Below are 24,968 nucleotides of genomic sequence, written 5' to 3'. Positions count from 1 at the left end.
GGCGCCGGGGAGGAGGGTGGGGGATATGAATATCAGCAGCCCTACATGCCAAGAACAGATGCATACTGGTAAGTAGCATATTCAGTTCGAGGCATGTGGGCTGCTGAATTCATATCTGTGCATAGATTATATAGCAGTCCCTCCATTAGCGGCGGCTGCCCGTGCCAGCTGCAGCAGTCTGAAAAAGGGTCTTGAGAACAGCCTGTCCTACAGCTGCCTGCTGTTTGGAATGTACATCTACACAGTAGTGTTTTGTAAATGTATGTATAGTGGACCATGTGGCTGCTCTACATATTTCCTCTAAAGGAATATTCCCTAGGAAAGCCATGGACGCCCCTAACTTTCGTGTTGAGTGGGCTCTGGGAGGAATCGTTAATGTGCGTTTAGCTTTTTCATAGCAAATTTGAATACATTTAACGATCCATCTGGCTATCCCTGCTTTGGAAATGGCGTTGCCCTTGTGTTGTGGAGAAAAGGCAACGAACAGTTGTTTTGTTTTCCTAAAATCCTTTGTTCTGTCTATATAGTACATGAGGGCCCTCTTTACATCTAGTGTATGGAGCATTCTCTCTGCGACATTTTCTGGATTTGGAAAGAAAACAGGCAGTTCAATAGTCTGATTCATGTGGAACTGCGATATCACTTTAGGCATGAATGTGGGGTTAGTACGTAGTACAACTCTGTTTGCGTGAACCTGTATGAATGGCTCTTCAATGGTTAGTGCCTGGAGTTCACTAACTCTTCTTAACAAAGTGATTGCCACTAAGAAGGCTACTTTCCAGGTGAGGAATTGAATCTCACATGAATGTAAAGGTTCAAAAGGTGGACCCATCAATCTGGTGAGGACCATTCAGGTTCCACACCGGTGCCGGTGGGTGAGTTGGAGGAATCACTCTTTTGAGTCCCTCTAAGAAGGCTTTGATGGCAGGCACTTTGAATAAAGAGAGGTGCTGCCTGTTCTGAAGATAGGCCGCTATTGCGGTCAGATGTATACGGATGGAGTTGTACGCCAGATTGCATCGGTATAAGTGTAACAGGTAACAGATGATGTTCTGAATGGATGCATCCAGCGGATTAATGTCATTGTTTTTACAGTAAATGACAAATCTTTTCCATTTAGCCGCATAGCAAGCTCTGGTCGTGGGTCTCCTGGCCTCCTTGATGATATTCATACATTCTGGAGGCAGGTTCAGGTAGCCAAACTCTAAGACTTCAGGAGCCAGATCGCCAGGTTCAGCTGTTGCAGATCTGGGTGCTGAATTGCGCCATGGTTCTGTGTTAAAAGTTTGGGCGTTAGCCGCAGTCTTTGAGGCGGCACCACGGACAGTTCTAGTAACGTGGTGTACTATGGCTGGCGTGCCCACATTGGAGCAACCAGGATGAGTGTCATTGAGTGTTGCCGTAGTTTGCGTGCCACTAGCGGTATTAATGGCGCTGGGGGAAAAGCGTACGCAAATCTGCCTGACCAGTTAATCCATATCGCATTACCCTGCGATTGTGGATGCGGAAACCTGGCGGCAAAGCTTTGGCATTTTGCGTTTTCCCTTGTGGCAAATAGGTCTATCTCTGGATGACCCCACTGCTGGAAGTACGGTTGGAGTACTGATGGATGTAGCTCCCACTCGTGCATTTGGTGGCTGTGTCTGCTGAGCAGATCCGCCATATGGTTGTCCTTGCCCGGGAGGTGTTCTGCCATGAGGAACATGTTCCTCTGAATGGCCCACCTCCACATGCTCTGAGCCAGATGAGACAACTGTGGAGAGTGTGTTCCTCCCTGCTTCTGTATGTAGTACATGGCAGTCATGTTGTCCGTCCGGATCAACACGACTTTGTTGCACAAGTGTACTTTGAATGCCTTCATCGCCAGGCAGATAGCCATCAGTTGCAGAAGGTTGATGTGCATCTTCTGTTGCTGTGTCGTCCATAGTCCCTGCACTGTGTAATTGAGTACATGGGCTCCCCATCCCTGGAGAGACGCGTCCGCCGTCAGTACTATTTGTGGAACAGGCTCTTGGAACGGTCGGCCCTTGCAAAGGTTTTGTGGATTCCACCAATGCAGAGAGTTGTATGCCCGACCGCTCACCAACACTAGGTCTTTCAACTGTCCTTGAGTCTGATTCCATTGACGTGCCAAGCACTCCTGAAGCGGGCGCATATGTAGTCTCGCGTGCGGGACTATGAAGATGCAGGAGGCCATCATGCCTATCAACTGCATGAACACTCGTGCTGGAAGGGAGTGTTGTGGTCTGAACTTTTTTATCAGCAGTTGCATGCTGTTGATTCTCGCTAAATTTGGCTGAGCTTTGGCAGCCAGAGTGTCTATTGTCGCGCCCAGGTACTGCCGTACGTGGGCGGGTTGGAGATGTGATTTTGGATAATTCTGTGAGAATCCTAGACTGTGAAGAAGGTGAATGGTGTGGGATATGTGGCTGGCACACTGCTGGGCTGACTTTGCCTGAACAAGCCAGTCGTCCAGGTAAGGGAAGACGTGAATGTGCTGTCTCCTTAAGTGTGCGGCCACTGTCGCGAGGCACTTGGTAAAGACTCTGGGCGCCGTTGTTACTCCGAAAGGGAGTACTTTGAACTGATAATGCTGATCCTGAAGAGTGAACCTGAGATATTTTTTGTGTGAGGGGTGTATGGGTATGTGGAAATACGCATCCTTCAAATCTAGTGTTGATAGGAAGTCTCCCTGACTGAGTAACGGCAGAACCTGCTGGAGGGTGAGCATATGAAAATGCTCTGACAGAATGTATTGGTTGAGAGGTCTGAGGTCCAGTATAGGTCGGAGAGACCCGTCCTTTTTTGGGATTAAGAAGTACAGAGAGTACACCCCTGACCCTCGCTGTTCCATAGGCACGAGCTCTATGGCTCCTTTTTGCAGCATACTTAGTACTTCTTGCTGCAATAATGTCAAGTGCTCTGCGGACATAGGACGGTGTCTTGGTGGTATGTTGGGTGGATTGGATGTTAATTCCAGACAATAACCGTACTGGACAATTTCTCTGACCCACCTGTCTGTGGTGATGGATCTCCAGACTGGCAGGAACTGTTGGAGTCTCCCCGACCGGTGTTATGTGGGCGGGGGGCAGCGACAAGACGTCACTGTTTGTTATTGGCGGAGGACCTGGTGATGTTGTGTCCTCGTCCTCTGCCTTTGGTACTGGATCCACGATATCCACCCCTATTGTTTTTATTATAGGTACTCTGGGTACCTCCTTTACTGTACTGCTGCTGGGACCCCTGACCTCTAGCTGCTCCTCTATTTCCGGGGCGACGAAAGGAGCCACTCCGAAACTGCTGCGACTGTAGAGCCCCCATAGATTTCGCAGTTTCAGTGTCCTTTTTAATCTTTTCCAGTGTAGTGTCAACCTCGGGGCCAAATAAAAACACTGGGTTGACTGGTTGAATCAAGATACTATTTTGAATCTCAGGTTTGAAGCCTGATACTCTTAGCCATGCGTGCCTCCTCAACATCACACTAGTGTTGATTGCCCTTGCTGCAGTGTCAGCTGCATCTAGTGCGCATTTGATGGACGCATTTGTAATGAGTTGCCCCTCACTGATGAGGAGCTCCGCTCCATCTTTGTATTCATCTGGTAGGTGTTCTAGCAGTGTTTCTAGTGTATCGTAGTGTGACCTGTCGTATCGGGCCAGGTGTGCCTGAGTGTTGGCAATGCGCCAGATGTTTGCTGCTTGTGCTGCCACCCTTTTGCCTGATGTCTCTAGAACTTTGGACTCCTTGTCTGGAGGAGGAGCATCACCTGTAGTCTGCGAGTTAGCTCTTTTGCGAGCATTAGAAACTACCATGGAGTCCAACGGCAATTGACCCTTAATGTACATTGGGTCTCCGGGGGCTGGTTTGTATTTCTTCTCTATTCTCGGGTTCAATACCCGTGCCCTGGTCGTCTCCTTAAAGATGTCCTCAGCATGTTTAAGAACTCCTTTTAACATTGGTAGAGTCTTGATCGTTCTTTCTGATGTGGAGAACGTGTCCACCAAGAAATCCTCCTCCACAGAGTCAGAATGAAGTTCTACTCCGTGATTGGCAGCTGCCCTTTCAATGAGGGCGTTAAAAGCAGCAGTATCTTCAGTGGGAGATGGTTTGATATTATAAAGATGAGTGTCAGGAGCATCTTGTGGGTCACCTGGGTCATGAGGGTCTCCCCATGCTTGATCTTGGTCTTGCTGTTGGTCATCAGGGTCATTATCCACAGGATAAGTGGTATCATCCTCAATATAGCCCTCTCCTGGATCCGCCTCCGAGTGTGTAGGAGAAAAGGATGGTGGTTCCTGATGATAGGTTTGGAATGTTTCTACAAGCACTGGCGTCGAACCTGACGGCAGTTTCCTTTTTAGTGGAATCTTGTATGAGTCCAAAGCCTTTTCTGAAACAATTCTCCGCTTGCGGACCAACAGCCTACCAGTGTCGGCGTCGATAAACCGGTCCTGCGAGTCTTCGACATCGGTTATTTCCGTGGACACTGTTCGTGGCAGTTCGACACTCTTCCTAAGTTCGAACATCTTCGGTGCCCTTGGTGGCAGCAATCCAAACTTGATCGGTGCCGGCGCCGAGTGAGCCTTGGCGACCTTGTGTGGTTCGGGACCCGTTTTTGGTTCGAGGGTTGCCCGTTCCCTGATGCGCTTCAGGGACTCCGACACCTGTTGCAACGTGAATGCAGACGGTGCTTTGGAACCGATAGGCTCTTTGGAGACAGGCCTCGACGCGGTCTCCGGTTTCTTCACAGCCTTGGGGTGTTCGATCCGAAGTTTGGGATCGACGCCCTGTGGATCCGATATTTTGGCAGGCGCCGCACTCTTCGGTGTTGACGTAGTCGGATCCACTACCTTGACCTTGGTGGTTGGTGCCCCAACCTTCGGTGCTATAGGCCGTTGCGTCTTCTCGGGACCGAGGGCCTTCTTCTGTGTCTCGGTTCCGAAGCCCTTTTTTGGTTTCTCGGTACCGAAGTCCTTCTTTCTTTGGTCGGTTCCGATGTCCTTCTTCTGTGTCGACGGAATGGAGGGCTTCGATGCCTTCGATCCGACCTGAACCAGTTGCACTTTCGGTTTGACCGGTGCTGGTTTTGGTTTCGATTTCACGGAATCGAATCCAGTCTTTTTTGACATTTCTGGCTCTTTTGAAATGTTCGAAGCCGGGCCTTCAGGCGGGGCTGTAGAACGATCCACCTGATCTTGGGTAAGGCCCGCAGGCGATCCCTCGACCTGAGCCTTATCAAGACTGTCTCCCTCGGCCTCCGCATCGACGGATTGGCCTAGCTCCTCGCCCGAGCTATCTTCCTCGGCCCCAAGGGCCTCATCGTCGTCTCCTACCTTGTCGACGTCTTCGTCCTCGAAGATCACCTAATCATCGTCGTCATATTGGGATTCATGCTCCGAAGCATGGCTCGAGTCTATGTCTTCGACGCTCTCGACTTCTTCATCCTCGGTGCTGAAGATGTTAACCGGGTTAGGCGCCGATTGTTTGGCCTCCAATCTAGCCGCCCGTCGATTCCGAAGAGTCTTCTTTGACCGGAACCGAACACAGGCCATACACCTGGACTCATCGTGATCCGGTGATAAACATTTGTTACACACCGGATGGACATCGATGTGTGGATATTTCGCATGACATAAAGGACATCTCTTGAAGGGAGTCCTCGATTCCACCCTTGAACGTCGATCGATGTTCGGACCGAAACTCGGTCCGAGAAGGGTGAATAAGTCCGAGAACAAGTATAATAATTTGTCGATACCGAACGCAAACAATACCGACGATACCTAAAGGCTTTTGGCCTTAAATAAAGTTTTCCTAACTTGAGCTAAGATAAGCACATCCGAACCCAATGGCGTAAAAAAACAATCTGAGGATGGAGAGGATGCCCATGCGCACTGTAGTCCACGGGAGGAGCCACCTATCTCGTGATACTTCGAAGACTCTTCCAGGACAACAATGTGCAATCATCCGGACCCAACACTAGGCGGCGATCTATGCACAGATATGAATTCAGCAGCCCACATGCCTCGAACATATGTACCCCCGACTGGTGGCCTGCAGAGCTGGGAGAAACACCTTCCCCAAAAAACTGGGCCAAGAATCTAGGCATCAGGATCGATAATAAGCTATCAATGGAGGATCAGGTGAAGACATTGTCAAGCACCTGTTTCGGTACCATGTGGATGCTTAGAAAGATCTTCCCTTGGATCCCACTTTCGGCAAGAAAAACCCTCATTCAGTCGCTCTTGGTCAGTCAACTGGATTATGGCAACTCAATGCTCGTTGGAATAAGGGAAGACCTATTATCAAAACTCCAGGTGGTGCAAAATACAGCAGCCCGCCTCACCCTCAACAAACCGGCGCGCACCCCTTCTTTACCTCTCTTGCGCCAACTACATTGGTTTCCAATTAGGAAACGAGCCATTTTCAAGATGCTATGTATGGTCTTCAAGTCTCTACAGGGAAAAGGCCCAGCCTACTTCAATAAGAAACTAGCCCTGTATCGACCCGTGTGTCAGTTAAGATCCAGCAATAGCAATCTGCTCTGCACGCGGAGAATAAACAAGGCTAAAATGGGTGGTTGAGCCTTCTCTCATATAGCTCCCAGCCACTGCAACAGTCTTCCCGAGGAGATCCGGGCCTGTGCCGATCTGTCCAGATTTAAGAAATTGCTCAAGACCTGGTTGTTCTAGGATCTTCTGCTCACTGGTATTTTGTTCTCCGGCGCCGAGAGATCCCCCTGGGGATGATTTGTTGCGCTCAACAAATGAGTATAATAAAATAATAAAGATGTGAATGCATAAAACAAAACAAAAAAATCAACTCTGAATAACCACAGCAACAGACAAGTACATATTTATTTCCTGAATAGGATAACTCAAACTTGCAGGCTTTGAATCAAGTGCAAAGCCATCGTTACCTGGGATGGTGGTAATTGAGACTTCAACTGAATGTATGTAAAATCATTGTGTTTGACAATATAAAAGTCGACTTGAAAATATTGAGGTAATAATGTATTGATCTACATTATTACCAAAGACAATTACTAAAATGTCGTCCATAAAATGACTGTTTTTGGTATGTGTTTGACAGAGGGTCACTCCTCGCCCCTTGTCCTGTACTGCTCTCATTAGACCTGCTCTTATTTCACAGGGGGGCATCCTCCTCCTCCCCTAGCCTCTGCACTTTGATCCTGAAGCTCAGGCTCCAGCACACTTTTACAAGTGTTTTGGGGCCATTCACAAATTTCATTTTGTAATATGTTTAGTAGTACTACTAATGAATTGCAAAATGCTATTCACAAACCTAAGTGCCAACGACTCTCCTATCTGCTGATTGCAGAGATCTCCAACCCTACTGCGGGGATTTCAGCACATGTAGGTACACATTTAACAGTAAGTCTAGGAGGAGCTGCTGGAAATTGGGCAATATTTATGACTAAAGGGGACTGGTTTTGGGAGGAGGAAGGATGGTTAAGGAAGGGGTTTTGAGAAGGACATGAACCACCCACAAAAGAGTAAGCTTCTTCCTATTCTCAAACTACTCTTCTTAAAATTACCACGGCCAAAAGGGCAAAAAAGGACATTAAACAGTCATTAACTTACTCTAGCTCATGGCTGGTGTAGAAAAAACGCCTTTCCTGCATTGTCAACCCAGAGCTTCCATGTTTTGCTGGTCCCTATATGTGTGCTGGTTATAGAAATCTGCACACTTCACCCCTGCTACCCAGTAGTAAAGTGTCTGAGATCCACATTTAAACATGGTGAAATTGGCATATTCGGAAGTGGTATTTTTAACTCAACTATAGGTCTATAGTAAATTCTACAAACTGTACCCAGGGCCTAACCGTCAAATGCTACTAGTAAATTCCAGCACCTATTTAGCCATCCACTACAGGGTAAAACATTTCTTCAGGCTCCAGCCCTCAGAGCCCAAATTTAGTATGGCCGAAGGCTTCTGCCATCTTAAAAATACCCAAAGCGGGTAGGATTGGCGCCAGGAACTTTTCCACCATTGGCTAGGGCATGCCCAGGAGTCATTCCCACCCACTGTCTCATGCCAGGTATAAATATGGCATCTCCAGGAACCCACTTTAGAACACTCCTGAGCCTAGGGAAGACCAGAAGAGAACAAAACTAGTTGTCTGACCAGTCAAGAGCCTCACATCGACAGGGCGAGGACTAGTTGTGCAGGTGTTGCCTACTTTGAGAGGAAAGCACCCAAAGACTGACCTTTGTTAGCCTACTTCTCAGCTGGAGGTGCTGCCTGGACTGTCACCGAGGACAGAAGACCCAAGCCAGGCAGACTCCTAGAGCACACAGACGGAGTGTGTCACATTGAGAGGGATGGTGTATCCCTCTTGGAAGTCCTAGAATGCAAGGAACCTTTTCAGTCGCAGGGTAAAAGACCCTGAACTGAAAGGCCAATTAAAAGGTGTCTCCCTCCCCTGAGGTGGCAGAAGGAAGAGTGGAAGGAGTTTAGCAACGGATAGTGAGACCCCTAGTCTGAGAAACCTTAAAGGCAATAGAGACTTCAGGAGCAAATGGGGAACTCCTTGTCAGAGCCACGACTGGAAGCAAGACCTACCCAAGGCCCCAGACTGGAGCCTCCACCTGGCAGAATATGGTGACTAGTTCCTGACGCTGGCAGCAATCAGTGGCCTCTGTTTGCTGCTTGTCCTATGGGCAGAGTTGCTCCTAACCTAGGAACAGAAGTCTCACCTAGGAGACAGAATTGGCCACATCACCCTTTTGGGTATAGTGGTACTGTCCGCCAATTGGGCTGCACCTGTGAACAAGGTAGGGTTAGTCAAGTCACGGGTGGGCTCTGCAGGCGACGGGAAGGTATCTCCATGGATCAGGTAACTGGCTAGGGAAGATGGTGGCAGAGGGGTACAGATAGGCTCAGAGGGGCATAGAACAGACAAGTGCCCCTGCAGAAAAGGTGAATTGTCCACGTTCTACTGTCTGAGTAGGGAAACCCACCAAAGGATTGCTTAATCTACCTAGCTCTTGGCTGGGGGCAGCCTTTGCAGGGAATTTGCCTTTTCTGCATGGCCATTCCGGATTTTTCTCCCATTGCTGGACCACATATTTTTACTGATTTTATAAATCTGTGCACTTTACCACTGCTAACCAGTAGTAAAGTGCCGGAGCTTGCCCTGTAAACTTGGACAAAATGCATATTCCTAATCGGTAAATTTAACTTGCATGCAAGTCCTCAATATATGGTACAAAATGTACCCAGAGCCTATAAGTTGAATGTCATGGATACTTTGCCATTCACTACAGTGTAATACATAGCTACAGGCCTTCCATTCAAGCCTTACTGTGGCAGCTTAAACACTACAATTCTACATATCAAAATAAAACCTTTTGACAGGTCACAACTTTCCTTTTATTAACGTATAAGTCACCCCTATGTAGACCTTATTGTCCATAAGGCAGGGTATATGGTATGTAAAAGTCGGACAAGTAGAAATTTAACGGTAAACATGTCCTTACACTGAAAAATACCCACAACCTACTTTCACAGAAGCAAGGCTGGCTATTTAAGAAAACACGGGGTTACATTAATACATATAATACATATGATATTACTAATTTCGGTTAGGAAACAGCTAGAAAAACAATTAAACAGCTATATTCAATAGTTATTCAAATCCAATTCAATGGTGAAGCCAAATTCTTGATGAATGTTAAGGAAAAGATAATTTTGGAAAGCCAGAGTTTCCATGCCTAAAGCTTTTGGAAGCCCATTTACATTTGCTCTCCTGCTTCTGCCATCCAGTAATTAGCATTTAAATAGGTGTGAATGGGTGTGAAATATCTCCAAGGGGAAAACAATATGCTGATCTGAAAGGGTAGAGATGACCCCTCTTAACCTAACAGACTATGCAGGTTGGGGCTGTGCACATTCTTTTTGACACTAGTGTGTCAAATCCTGCTTGAATGTCAAATCCAGCTTGACATGGTTGCTGGGGTTTACATATAACACTTAGGGTGCACTTCAAAGGTCAAAAACAGAATGCTAAAATAATTGTGTATCCACTGTATGCCTTCAGGAAAACCTTGCTTCATTTGAACAGACTTCAGCCTCTGGGTTTGTAGGGGGTACAATGACTGCCCCAGCCCCTGTAACTCAATCCCAGCTGTCAGACTAGATCCAGGAACTTCAATGGCCTCATGTGTAGGAAGTTGGCTCTGTATATACTATACCAAAATGATTTATAGTATGCACAGAGTCCAGTGAACCCCAGAGGTAGGCAGAGGTAAAAGTAGATAGAACCTTACTGTCGATTTGTTGTAGTTTGGGCGAGCAGTAAGGCTTCACCAGAGTTGTCACACTGGGACATTTCGAGACAAAAGGTAAGCAATTCACTTTTAGTACATAGACAGTTTTTCAATGTTCCATACAAACCAACTCCACACTTAAAACAGTCAATGTATTCCTATGGTGAAAAATTAAGTTAACGGTTTGCAGGTAAGTACAAGTTTGCAGGAGTTGGTATTCTGGGGTTAGAACCAGGATTCCCCCAGGGTCAAGGATGCACTCTTGAAACTCAGCGGCACTTGGGCAGCCGGGTGCAGCGTGCTGAGGCCCAAGGTTATCCAATGGGGGATAGGGGGCCTACGGTTGGTGGCTGCTCACTAGCAGGCCACAAGGTTGTGGGAGTAAAGCTCCTGGTGAAAGGCTCCGGACAAAGGGGATCTTAGTTCGCACACAAAGATCACCCACAGCGGCACAGGGGCGGCTGGGTGCAGGGTGCTGTTTTGGTGCTGGTGCCCTATTGGTTTCAATGGAGATTCTCCGGTTGCAACAAAGACAGCAGGCTCGGGGATGAAGATCTTCTGGAGGTGAACACTGGTTGGAGAGGTAAGTTGGGATGCCTGGGGATGCTGGGACACCGTCGGTTGGTCCACCCAAGGCCATGGGACTTCGGGTGCAGGGGTGTCTTTAGGCATCGGGTTTTTCTTACAGGCTCCGGTCGTGGTCGGGAGGGGGGGGTTGGGATTGAGAATCATCCAGAAAGAGGCTGCAGGCTTAGCTTGGAGATTCCAGGCAGGTCAGAGATCACTAGATCTCAGGTCAGGATCGCCGGGGAGACGTCCTCCTGGTGTGGGACTGTGAGAAAGTGCCCTCTTTCTTGCATGGTATGCCCCCACTTTTTGCTAAATTGCTGAATGTACTTTGACTGAGTGTACCCTGGACTCCTGCCAATCAGGTGCCCAGGGCCTATGTTCCTTCCTTAAACACACAAACTCCAAATTGGCAAACCCTGGCCACATGTCAGCCCCTAATAAATGGTACCCTAGGTACCCAGGGCCTTGTGACCAGGGAAGGCCCCTAAGGGCTGCAGCACTCATTGTGCCACCCTTAGGGGCCCTGTACCCTTACACACACACACACTGCCTTTGCAGACTGAGTGTCTGGGTGCAGGACAAAATGAAGAGTCGACATGGCACACATCCCTGTGTGCCATGCCCAACACCCACACTGCCAAGGCATATGTCAGTCACCCCTCTGGCTGGGTGCCTTATGCCCATGGTGTGGGCACAGGAGCAGGAGCCCTGTGCCCCTACAGTACCCAGGTCCATTCCCGGGCACTGTAAGTGCAGTGCTGCCATTTAAGAGTACATGGTGCTGAGAGCTCGTCAAACACGAGCTCCACAGCACCATAATGGCAACACCAAAGACTGGGAAGTTTGGTATCAAACTTCTCAGCACATTAAACCCACACTGATGCCAGTGTGAGATTTAATGTACCAAGCACCCCAGAGGGCATCTTAGAGATGCCCCCTTACAACTAACCTACAATCCACGTCTGCTCTGAGGCTGCCCAGGCTGCCACACAGCAGACACATTGCTGGACCCCTGGGTGGGAGAGCCCCTGCTCTCCCGGGCCTGCAACAATGCACATCCTGGGTGAGGTGATAAATCTCCTCCCCCAGGATGAGCAAAGGGAAGCTTCAAAGGCCTGCCGCCTCTAGGAGTTTCCCCAGGCCACTGCAACCCCCCACTCTGGCGGAAAGCTTGGCCGGAAACCCCATACAAGGACAGGGGATGTGCCAGCCTGCCCACCCCACCCCTCAGGTGGGGGAGGCGAGGTGAAGCACATCTCCGGGCTCTCGCCATCTTGAAGATGGGAGGCCCTACCCTATCAGGATTAGGCTACTGCCCCCCTCCCACAGGAGTGGGGCAGGATAGGGGGTGTACCCACCCCAGGACAAGGACCCATTGGTCTCTGACCTTCACCTACCTGTAACGCCCCTAAATCTAGTATTTAGGGGCACCCTGAACCTTCCTTCCCCAGATTCCAGATTCGAAAAACTACAAGAAGAGCAAGAAGAACAAAGACCTGCCCTGCAGCTGCTAAAAAGGGAAGAAGACACCAACTGCTTTGGCCCCAGCCCTACCGGCCTGTCGACTCCCGGACCTGCACCAGCGCGGCATCTCCCGTGGCCAGCAACCTCACCAAACCCCGGAGGACCTGGCTACCTTTTGGCTCTAAGCCCCTGGGACTCCCATGAGTAGAGGCTCTACTCAGAAACCTATTTCTAACCCCTGGCAGCAGCCCGGAACCGCGAACCCAGCACACTCTGCACCAGCCAAGCCTGGCCAGTGCCGGAGTGGACAAAGACCCTGAGGACGACCCCACGGCGACTGTGACCCCGAGTCCGGCACCCAAGGACCCCCCTCAACATTCCAGAAGAAGCCTGCAGCCTCGAAACAAGGTGCCCCCCCCAACCGCGATCATCAGAGGGTAAGATTCCCGACACCAAAAGGCACCCCTGCACGCGGCGCCCTGCGGCCCCCTAAGCCCAATCCCGGGGTACCCACCTAACCTACAACTACCCAACTTACCTCTCGAAGTGGTGGTGGCACCTGAAGCATCCTCGTCCCTGAGCTTGCAGCCTTTTTCCTAACCGGAACATTCCCATTGATTTCCATTGAGCGACCGAGGGATCAAAAGCACCCTGCATCCAGCCGCCCGAGTGGCCCTGGCAGTGCAATCTCTACACTAGCCTACTTCCCCACTTGCCCTGAGTGAGTGACCAGGAGCCCAGCTCCCACAGCCGCGTGGCCTGCTAGTCAGCAGCCACCAAACCAGGCCCCCCTATTCCTCATAGGCTAACATTGGGCCTAACTCTCTCTGCACCCGGCCGTCCTGAAACCGCTGAGGGTGAACTGACTGTACCTACCTGACACTGGGAGACCCCTCAGTCTATGCCCAGAACCTCAACTCTGCCAGTCGAGAACTTACCCTTAAACCGCGAACTTCATTTTCCTCATAGGGTAACATTGGCTGGCTTTTTCTTGGAAATTCTTCTAAGTGTGAACTTTTCAAAACTCAAAATATTCACCAAAAATCAGCCGAGTACCAAAAACGAATTTACTCACCTGCTCTTAGGTGAGCTCCCAGTGCTGGATCTTGGTGCCCAGCACTGACTCTGACAAGTACCCACAACTATACTTACCTTTAACTCATTTTTCTTCCATAGGAAACCATGGACTGCTTTTCTGTGAAATTTCTTCTAAGTGTTGATTTCTACAATCTTGAAATATTCTTTTAAAACCGTAAAATTTCTGCAAACGTAATTACTTACCTGTTTCTGATAAAGACCCCAGTGCTGAGTCTAGGTACCCAGACCTGGATTACAAAAGTAACGATAAAGTACTCTACCTGCAACTTGAATTTCTTGCCATAGAGATCCATTGAATGTTTTCTTTGAAATATTTTCTAAGTGTCAACTTGTGAAATAGCTAAATATTATTTAAAAATCAGTACAGTAATTAAGTCGACTTTCACCACTTGATTCTGAATATTGTCCCAGGGCTGGATCTAGGAACCAGACCTGGAATTCCAAAAGTAATCTGAAAAGTAATTTATTACAAATAACCTGAATTTACCATTGAGCTCAATGCATTGTCATGTTTAGGAAATAGGATTGTTTATTGTAACCAACTGTGACTATTTACAAAAATCCATTGCTTATTGCAAAAGTATTTATATTCAACCTCTCATTCTGAGAAAGTATATTTTTATTCCCTTTGTGGTTCTAAAAATAAAACAAGCATATATTTTATATATATAAACCATTGGCCTAGAGTTCAGTTATTGAGTGTGTGAGACCATTTGCTGACTGAGTGTGTACAACAAATGCTTTACACTGTCCTCTGGTACTGCCTTACTGCTCGACCAAGCTACCACTTTAGAGAGTAAGGTCATACCTAACTTTAACCTCTATCAGCCCCTGGGGGACTGTGGACTCTGTACACCCTGTACCTATTAGGGAACAGTATATACAGAGCCACTTTCTCACAGGGACTACTCAAACTCGGGTCATGGGCATCGGGTGCAGACTCACGGTTTTGACTGGGGCCAGAGTCTGTTGATGAGCAAATCAGGTGCTCACGAGATACAAAGTCTTTGGTTTGGAAAGCAGGGCAGGCCCTCTGGGTTCTTGAGACTGCTGGACACACCGGGATTTCGCTGGAGCAGGTTTGAGGTGGGGACAGGCCAGTAGGGCTGGGGCCAATAGACGTCCTCCTCTTCTTAGTTCAGCACGGGTTCTTCGGTCCTTCTTCTTCTCTTCTTCTTGTTGATTCTTGTCTGAGGAGGCAAGGTTCAGGGGTGCCCCTAAATACTAGATGTAGCGGTGTTAGAGATAAGTAAAGATTGGGACCGATGGGTCCCTTCCTTGGGGTGGGTACACCCCCTATTATGCCACCCTCCAATGGGAGGGGGGCATATGCCTCAGTCCGGTTGGCTCGGTCTGCAAGATGGCGGGGACTGAGAGTTGTGCTTCACCTTGCCTCCCCCACATGAGGGGTGGGGTTGGCAAAGGTGGGCACACCTACCTTCCTCACTTGGCTTTCCCACCGCTTCTCCCACCCAAAGAGGGGGTCAGAAGCGGTGGGAGACAGTTGCTGGAAGCAGCAAAGGGCTGGGGTAGCTCACAAAGGCTGCAAGCCTTTGAAGCTCCCCTTCGTGGACCCTGCCCATCCTGGGGCTGACCGCTTGGTACCTCGCCTCAGGATATGTATTGTTTCTGACCCCTTGAGTGCAGCAGGCTCTCGACCCAGGGGTCCAGAAACATGTCTGATGGTGGCAGCTGGCGAGCAGCCACTCAGACAGGACACTAGTGTTAGATCGTTTTTCAGGGTGATCTCTAAGATGCCCTGTGAATGCATTTTTCATTAAATCCCACAGTGGCATCAGTGTGGGTTTAATGTGCTGAGAAGTTTAATACCAAACTTCCCAGTTTTCAGTAAAACTATTATGATGCGGGGGAGTTCTTAATGTCAATCGCCTGGCACCATTTACTCCTAATGTCATTACTGCACTTACAATGTCTAAGAATTGGCTTAGACACTGTAAGGGTACAGGGCTCATGCACCTGTACCCTCACCACTGCTATAGTGCACCCAGCTAGAGGGTTGGCTGACCTATCCCAGGGCAGTGGGTTGTAGGCATGACACACAGGGATATTTGCCAATATGTTTTGGACCAGAACACGCAGCCTGCAATGGCTGTATGTGTGTGTGTGTGTGTGTGTGTGTGTGTGCGCGTGTGTGTGTAAAGGGACAGGGCATCTAAGGGTGGCTCAATAAGTGCTGCCTTCCTTAGAGATTTTCCTTGGCCACAATGCCCTTGGTACCTGTGTTACCATTTACAAGGGACTGACCTGTAGCCAAAGAGTGCAATTTGTTTTTGCATTTAATGCAGTTTAGGGAAAGAACATAGGCCCTGGGTACCTGTTTGGCGTTCTCTTTGGTGGTGAACAGATCTAGCCAAGGCTCCCACCACAGCTGAAAGAGACATTCTACCACCTCTGAGTGAAGACGCCATTCGTGATCCACCAGGCTCCGGCGGCTGAGTTTGTCCGCCCTGGCATTCAGAGAACCTGCCAGGTGTTAAACCACCTCAGAGTTCAATCTTATTTGAAGTAAGTTTTATCAAGCAACTGAAGGCGACAAAGGATAACCGAATACAAGTCATATGAATTTATTTGTGTTTAGATGTGCATTGTTAGGTAACTTAAGAAAACACAATCCTACATGTGCAACAATATAAAAGCTAAATTACTATGATTATAAAAAAGGAAACAAAACACATTGCTTGATTTACATTTGCACGCAAACAGGGCATCTCCATCACCTTTAATCGATCATGGCAATGAAAATTCAGTCAACTAGACCCATTGTATCAATAACTAACCTCCGAATGGAATTCAGACTCTTCTTGCATAGTTGGACCTGTGGCCTGAGGATTATGTTCCATTGTGGAACGTGTCTGGTAGGCATGTGGGCGTTTACGCTGTATTCTTCTTAAAGCACGTCCACTGCAGACTTGGTTGTCAATCTTGAATAAGAAAAAGAAAAAAAATAGACAGGTTATACAGTGTAATCAATTTAATATTGCTGAACCGGTAGTGAACACTTTGTCAGTAAGTAGGAAAGAAAGAGAGAGAGAGACACGCACACACACACATATTCTACCACCACGGACGTGCAGTCTTTGTGATCTCCTGAGAAAGGGAAATATACAGAGCAGGGTGCGAGCGTGGAACGTTGGCCTAAAATCGCCATCTTTATTGTTGCCAGATTGCTGCAAGTGCTGTATAACATTAAAGAAAACACTACTATGGGAATGGGAGCCCCTCCAAGCAGGCAAAACTGACATTCGACACGAGGCGCATAGTGAAGATATCAGTGATGGAAACATCACACACGCCACATAGACCTTTAAGCTTTAATGACGACCTAGACGTGAAAACATTACTCCTGCAATACAAAAGACCTTTACTTCTATTGACCAGAAGATTGACACTTTGACCACAAGAGAACATTAAATGTCAAACATGATCAACACACAAGAACAGTAGATCTCCACTGCCGGATCACATTTCTCTACCATAGAGGATGACTCCACTGGACACCAAGAAAAACTACCTGACATGCCTAAAATCTTCAATATCATCAAAGTCAAGAACAAGGACTTGGAGGCCATATAAAGGTGCAATAAACTGAAAATTCACAGGCTCCCAGAATCTACCAATACACAAAACATGGCAGATTAAGCAGAGTGTCTACTCAAATCCATGTTTGGCACAGACAATTTCTCCTCAATGTTCGCACAGGTGAGCTCATGCACTGCACTCTTGGGCTCTCCGGACAGCAATATTGTCCTAAGGCAGGCAGAGAGAGTCAAACCCTGTCAAAGGGAATACTAGATCTAAAAACCCAGAATTCACCATCACAGTTCAAGAGGCCCACCAAGAATCCTAGCACTCCACATGCTATGTTACAACTGCAGAGATAAAAAATTATACACCAAAGTAGGAAACACATTTTTTAAACTACGAAGTGGCAATCCCTTCATAAAGCGGCTCCTCTCTCCAAAAGGCCTAAGGTCATTGCGAGGTTCACGCCCACAAGAAGAGTCCCTTAGTAACACCGAATGACAGAATGGCTGCATAATGCTTGGACCAGATGTACATGCAAATGAATCCATATCACCCTTTGGACCTTTGGGAGGGGGGGGGGGGGGGGGGGGGGGGGGGGGAAAGAAGGGGGGTGTATCACCCGTTTTCCCAACCTGAGGCATTAATTATGCATCATGTCTTATTTATAATTTCCGCCGGGCCTGAGCTCAGGAATGCTTTCCCAGTGGACATCCGTCTAATGTTCATGGTGTTGGTTGCCCAGCTTCTGGTGCTTCCCACCCCCCCCCCCCCCGAGTAATCTCTGTATACCTTACAACTGGTTTTGGGTGTTCCATGTTTTAATACCACTTATGGGCACAAGGTTTGTGGGTACCTGGGGTAAATTTCAAATGCATGTTTGGGGGCTAGAGTGGGAGAAGGAAGGGAAGGGAAAGAGAATGTGAATGTTCTCAGACCTGAAGTGATATCAGACAAACAACTGCCACTACCGAGACCATTAGACTCTAAGATTGCTACAATGCCTTTGTATGACACACAGGGCGAGACAATGGCTGTTATGACGTAACACACCAGTGATAAGATGAGCAGATGCAAGACAAACCTTCAACTACTGACTTGGAATAAGAAATTGTTAAATTATCCTCACAGACATATTAACATACCTTGATAGCCACGGAATTGATGTTGCCATGCTCCAGGAAACACACATGAATATGAGCACAGTCACTAAGATTCCAGTTACACAAAGTGGCAATAAAACATTATCCATATATTATTGGTATGCCCATGGAACTGCAATACTGGTTACACGGGGAATAACCTTCACCCTTCTACATAACCAACACGGTACATCTAAACTACTTCAAGCATTCATACATGGCAAACATGAGCATAAATATGCATAGACCCATAGCAGATGATACTGACTTTATATAACAGCATTTGCATAAATGCACAACCCTGGAACCCCATGCTGTTCTCTTGCGGTGACTTTGACTTGGATTTAGTTAGAAACATGGACTGCTCCCACCATGCAAGCTGAACACAACTCTGCAGTACAGACACTACAGAACATCATAGATTCTTATGGCCTATAAGACATATGGAGAAATAGGCACCCCTCCACTCGGGAGGGCACGCGCATCTCCAGCACATGGTTCCTGGGCCAAATTAGATTATTTGATAAGTACACATGATAGTTGTAGTTGGGTAACATCTATAGAACATTAGCCTTGCACCTATTCTGATAACTCACCACCAGAAGTAGTGACTGAAATCTCTATATCCCACTCTTAGGCCTTCTCATGGCACTTATCACCCCTTGCACTCCTCGACACAGCGTTCAAACACGGAGTTAATAAGTAGTCATTTTCATTCAACTTAATGAAATCTCGGCCGTATCACAGAGGGTACCGTTGGAGTCCTCTGAACATAAATACAGAGGATTGCTGTGGCCAAGCAACTCAGAGTAAGGAAAGATTTACAAGATCGCATCATAGGTCAACTCGAACAAACCAACAGTTTTCTCTTTACCTCCAGGAATGTGCATTTATAAAATCAAGTTCTCCCTGCAGTGGAATCAGTCAACCATCAATCAATCAATCAATCAGACATCTATTTAGCGTGGCAAATCTCCTGTGAGGGTCTCAAGGCGCTGAAGGTCATCAAATATCTTGGTATGTGCAACAGACATAACCCAGAATAATGGCACTGTAATGTCTAACATTAAAGAAAAGATCAAGAGATGGATCTCTCTCCCACTTTCCATGATGGGCCAAATCAACATATTAAAAAAAGGTTATACTGCCTAACTTACTATACCTGTTGTAAAACATCCCTGTACCTCTAAATAAACAATCCTTCAAAACTCTTGGGTCACACTTGATAAGATTGGCATAGGCTGGTGGCCAAACTAGGCTCCTAAGGGAGACCTTAATATTACCCCATGAACAGGGAGCTGACAGACCCAGACTTTGAGCTGTATGACTTTTGTGCACAGGTGCAATATGTACCCTACTGGGTCCCTACTTCTCCTTTCATGGCACATGTGACGGTGGAGCCAGACACAGCTCACCCAACACCTTTGAGTGCAGTTACAGGTCGACCTTATATCACAAATAGCATCTGTGGGCCTGCAGGACAGTCGTATTAAAATACGCATCCTGTAAATCCATGGTAACCATACAGTCACCTAGATCGAGAGCAGACAACCTGAGCCAAATTTAGCATTCTGAATTTGTCCTTCTAGGGGAAGGCATTCAGAGTTTGACGAACTAAAATAGGACTATGGTCTCCGTTCCCCCTCGGAAAAAGGAAGCAGTGGGAGTAGGGACCCCTGTGGTTGGCAACCTCTCCACAGCCTGCACCTCTTGCAGAAAGATGGAAGGTGCTCCTTTGAAAGCCGCTCTGATGTGGGAGGATGTTGCAGTGGATCAGAAAGGAATGGTAGCGTGTGCCTCCGTTAAACGATCTGAAGGACCTATCTGCTGAGTGAGATGGTTTACCACCTTGGAACAAAATGTTTGATCTTGTCTCTCAGAGGTGGCTTTGTGCCACCAGTGGCGAGCTAATCTGGCCAGGAGGCTGACACGGCAGGAGCAGAAGACTAAGTTGAGCTTTGTCCCTAGTGATCTGTCCAATATCTGCCAAATCCACTGCCACAACATGGCTGGAGTGACTGTTGTGATGGTGGGTTTGGTGGTGCTGGTAAGCCAGCCTCCTGGAGAAACCAAAAAAGTGATGAAACTGCTGAGGAAATTGTCTGGCAGGCATTGAGAGACCAAAGGAAGGCACTGTGGCTCTGCTTTCCCTAAAGTGCTAAAGGGAAGGATCAGCTTTTTTGCCAAAAAGGCGGGACTCAAAGGGCATATTAATTAAGGATTATAAGAGGCTGCCTTAGTACATGATGGACACTTATTTAAGTGAAGCACTTTGTGTAGGAAGCTGGACCTTTATATACAATACCAAATTGAGGTATAGTGTGCACAGAGTACAGTGGAACCCCAAAGGTAGGCAGAGGTAAAGTTAGATAGCACATCACTCTCTCCTTGTGGTAGTGTGGTCGAGCAGTAAGGCAGTATCAGAGGACAGTGTTAAGCATTTGTTTTACACACTGAGACAGCAAATGAATTCACACACTCAAAGACAGAACTTCAGACCAATTGTTTTTGTATAAAAAATATTTGTATTTTATTTCCTAGAACCAAGCAAGCCTGGCACAGGTAAGTGATACGTACTTTGCAGTAAATATACAGATTGTAACACAGTTTGGATTGCAATTGTAAGTGACCTTTGATTTGATTACAGTAGTGTTACTGATAATGCAATGCTTTTCAGAATACTGTACATATACTTTGAATGGGATTCTCAGCAAGATTACAGGTAAGTTACTTTCGGATTACTTTTTACTCAGAGTAGTATATCTGGATACTACTCGGGGACATTTCCTGTAAACAGGTAAGTAAAATCGTTTTTGTTAAACAGTACAATTTTAAAGAATTTCTTTAGGTTTTCAAACTCCACACTGAAACTTTTCACAGAAAAACAGTCAATGTTATCCTATGGAGGTATATAGTGTTATCGTTTTTGAGGTAAGTATTTGGTAGTTGGAGTTGAGGTACAAGCATCAGTCGCAAGGAAGCAGGAACAGCTTCACAGCCAATGGACCCTGATGAAACCCCGTGGAAGATGGAAAGTTGGAGGGTCACCCCACCCGTATATACCACAGGAACCAGGATGCCTACACCAGAGAAGCCGGATGCATAAGTTCGAAGTGACATCAGAAAGAGCTGTAGACCACAATAGAGGACTAAGAAAACATGCCACTGGCGAAGGTGAAAGAATCAGGTGGAATTCAAGGATGGAGTCTTGAACAGGAGTACATGCAAGCAGAGGGGACAAAGTCTAAGTCACGCTGGAGTGACCCGGAGGGACGGAAGACCAATGATAGAAGAAGCACGAGTGATGACGGTGTCCTTGCTGCTGTAGCTGTGAGGACCAGGCGACGCTTTGGAGCCGTTCAGGAGCTGTCCCACATCGGAAGTAGAGAGTTGGTGTCCAGCGGGAGCACCAACAAGCAGTGGCATCAGTAACAGGCGTGGTAAATGAAAAAGGTGCAGAGTTGGGACAAGCAAAGTCCAAGGGATTCACCAAGTGTAGGAGAGTTAGAGCATAACCCTAGCAAGCAGGAAAGTCCACTGAAGCCAAAGAAGACCCTTAAGAGGACCCACAGGCCAGAGGTACATGAATCACAAGAGGACCTCGAGCAGCTCACCAAAGATGCAGGCCCACGGTGCAGAGGATGCAGTGAGGACAAAGATCTTGGCAGGAAGAGATGCTGGAACGTCTTGTAGCCTGAAGATCGCTGGCGGACAGTCAACAAGCCTTAGCTTCGGCAAGTAGACGTGGTGCACAGTGGTTCTGTTCCAGTGGTTCCGACGAGGGATACTAGTCTCAAACTTGCTGAGAAGACAGTGCAGGCCTCAAGGGAGTTGCAGAACTACCACCTGTGTTGCTGAGCCTTTCAGAGTCCGTAGGATGTCAAGAGCAGCAGACCTGACAGATTGGGTGCGGTGCCTGCAGATGCAGAGAAGTGTGACTCCTTCACTCCAAGGGAGATTACTCTTTGATGCCCACAGGCCTGGAGAAGAATGTTGATGAAGCACAGGCAACGCAGAAGATTAGCAAGACGACGAGACCAGGAGCAGCAGGAGACTTCCTTGATGCAGTCTTGGTTCCAACGAAGCCCAAGGTGCCCAGAAATTTTAAGTTGAAGTGGTTTCCGATTTGAAACTTGTCCCACGATCAATCTGAAGAGCCACCCACAGGGTAAGCCCTTAAGTACCCTAGGGAAAGGGTTGGGACGATTCATGGATCCCTCCCAAAGGAGGGGAGGATACTCCCATGTCCTTTGTCCAGTTTCGCTCAGAGCTGGAGCCAACAGCTCCCTGAACTGGCTCAAACTGGAGTATGCAAGGAAGGCACAAAATGTGCCCTTCCAATCAGTCTGGTGGTGCTCACAAGCACCTCCACCCCAGCTCAATACATTAAGTCCTGTCTGGGAGGTGGTCACACCTCCATGCGACAGGAAACCTATTGTTCTACCTTCCCCTGCTCAAGCTCAGCTCAGCACAGCAGCAGGAGGTCAGAATCGTGTCAGTGGTCAGCACCAGCACTAGCCTCCTGTTAGACCCTAAAAAGACAGGTACCAGGAATACAGGGCGGGTACCCTATGGGAGCCCCCAGTACATGGGGTCCTATATCCAACACTGGATTCAGTGTTGGGGTAGGATTCCAACGTGTTTGATACCAACCATGACAGGTTCGGTGCAGCCAATATATAGTTAGACATCTTGTATTTGACTTGATGTTCACTATATGTATTAAATGGATGACAGCACTTACAAAGCCTGGTGAATCGACTCTGGGGTTTGAAGAGGGGTCCTGCTCATGCAGGAGCACACCGACACTTGTAACCAAGCACCCAGGCGTGATACTGGACGCGGAAAACTTTCTTTGCCACAGCATCTCTGCGCGCCAGGGGGCGGTACCACGTGACGTCAGTGAGGTCACATAAGCCCCACCCGGCTCAATGACATTCAGTTTTCTTCGGAGAACTTTTCCGCGCCACAACGCGGAGCCATCATAAACAAAAACTGTGGAGAATATGGGAACAGTGTGCGAAAAACCAGTGAAACAAAAAAGAGAGAAACGAAAGAGGAGGAACAGCCCAAAAGGGGAGGAGAGCCCAAGTTGGAAAAGTGCCAAGCACCAAGGCACAAAAGACCATAGCGAGGAAAGCCATAGCAGCGAAAGAGCAGAGCACCGCTCTGAGGAACACTGTTGCAAGCTAAGGCGACAACCTTCCAGGAGGCAGAAGCATGTGAAAAAGGGCACAGCAGAAGAGAGAGAGAGAGACTGCAATCACCATCCACAACAGTGTAGGGCAACAAGCCCTAGGAGCAAAGGAGGAACAGCAATCCACCCCCAGACGACACCATCAAGGAGGGCCGCATCCCCTGAAAGGAACGAAAAGGCCGAGGTACAGGCAAAAAAACAACTCGGAGGACTGCAAAAGAAGCAGAACCCCATGCAAGTAAAACATAGAAGAGTAAAAGCAGGCCCCTACACCGGAGAAAAGGCAGGGTGGAGGGATGCAGAAGCACACATGAACCAACCGACCATATATCATAAGGGAAGGGGTGGAACAATCTCAGCCGGTTTGAATGGTTTGAGCAAAAAAGACCAGGAGCCACCAGAAAGCCCTCCTTGACCACATGCCAACAGGTATGCATATAACGGCCTAACAAGCAGACCGCTTTGACAGAAAGTAATGCCAAGCTGGGGAAGAACACCTGTTTTGGGAATGCCTCAATCCTTTTCGACTCCCTCTCTAGTGGAGTTCTAGGAAATAATTAGGATTAACCTTTCAGGCGGAAGTTTGGACCACCAACCTCTCAGGAGTTTGGTGCTAGCTAAGGAAGTCTGTGTTGCTTGCTTTCAGGCTATGGATTTTGCCCAGGTACCCATAATTGGTGTCAGTCGGGGTTCATTAAATGGGAGTAAAGGATCAGATGAAAATGGTCAATTGTTTTTGATTTCTGCAGAGTGTAGGTCCAGGACCTCAGCTACACATTTAAATACCACAGCAAAATATACACTCTCTTCAGTAGGGGGTCCAATGGGCAACAACAGCCATGTGCCCCAAGAGGTACCAAGCCCCCCTGGCCTCTTGCAAGTCAATATAAATATGATCATCATCACAGTGTAGGTTAAATCATCTCCATCTTGTCATCATTGTCGGGCTTATCGAAATCTGACCAAAAGAACAAGTTACTAACCTTCGGTAATGATGTATCTGGTAGAGACATATGTTAGTTGTCGATTCCTTACCTTATAATTTCCCCCAGGGGTCGGTCTGGATACGGAGATTTTTTTCTTCAGCGATACCTCTACTCGTCGTTAGGTGGCGTTGGTCGACTCCGCGTCTGTCGTGGGCACCGAGATGTCGTCGCAGGACTTGCAAAGATGCCGCCCATGTGCGCGAACGTCTGTTCTTAACATGACTTTCCACACCAGAAGCTCAGAGCCATGAAAGACACTGATCACTGGTGCATCAAAACTAGGGCCCTTTTGGGGGAGTCCCTATCAATAGAAATCATATCGCAGCAGGAGGGCTTGTGAACCAAGATCAAACCAGAAAGTCCTGGAGGACCGAAAGGGCAAAGTACCCATCCCTGCGGACTGGTTTATCTAGGCAGGAGTGTCTGGTAAACATGTGCAGGGATGCGCACACTGCTGCCTGACAGATGTCAAGGGATGGAGCTCCACGTGCTAATGCTGTGGTTGCTGCCGTTACTCTGGTGGAAGAAGCACACAAACACAAAGGAGGGACCTTTTTCGCCAAAGCATAGCATATTTTGATGCAAAGGACAACCCATCCGGAGATGGTCCGTTTTTCAACAGCCAGACCTTTCTTGGGACCCACAGAGCCAATGAAGAGTTGATCATCCACCCAGAAGTCT

The 24,968-nt window shown here is 47.8% G+C and overlaps 1 protein-coding gene across 2 annotated transcripts in view; it reads right to left on the bottom strand.

Annotated features, from left to right (window-relative positions):
- Nucleotides 1–24,968, bottom strand: part of BRWD3 (bromodomain and WD repeat domain containing 3) — a 1,513,493-nt gene that overhangs the window by 783,246 nt on the left and 705,279 nt on the right. For both annotated transcript variants that reach the window (XM_085607835.1, XM_085607833.1), the window contains one exon: nucleotides 16,218–16,361. In XM_085607835.1, coding sequence (XP_085463961.1) covers nucleotides 16,218–16,361 — 144 coding nt within the window. The remainder of the gene's footprint in view (nucleotides 1–16,217; nucleotides 16,362–24,968) is intronic.

This window comes from Triturus cristatus, chromosome 5_2 (assembly GCF_964204655.1).
Source record: "Triturus cristatus chromosome 5_2, aTriCri1.1, whole genome shotgun sequence".
Classification (NCBI taxonomy): domain Eukaryota; kingdom Metazoa; phylum Chordata; class Amphibia; order Caudata; family Salamandridae; genus Triturus; species Triturus cristatus.
The sequence above is the reverse complement of the archived record's forward strand: the minus strand, read 5'-3'. Positions and strand labels throughout refer to the sequence as shown.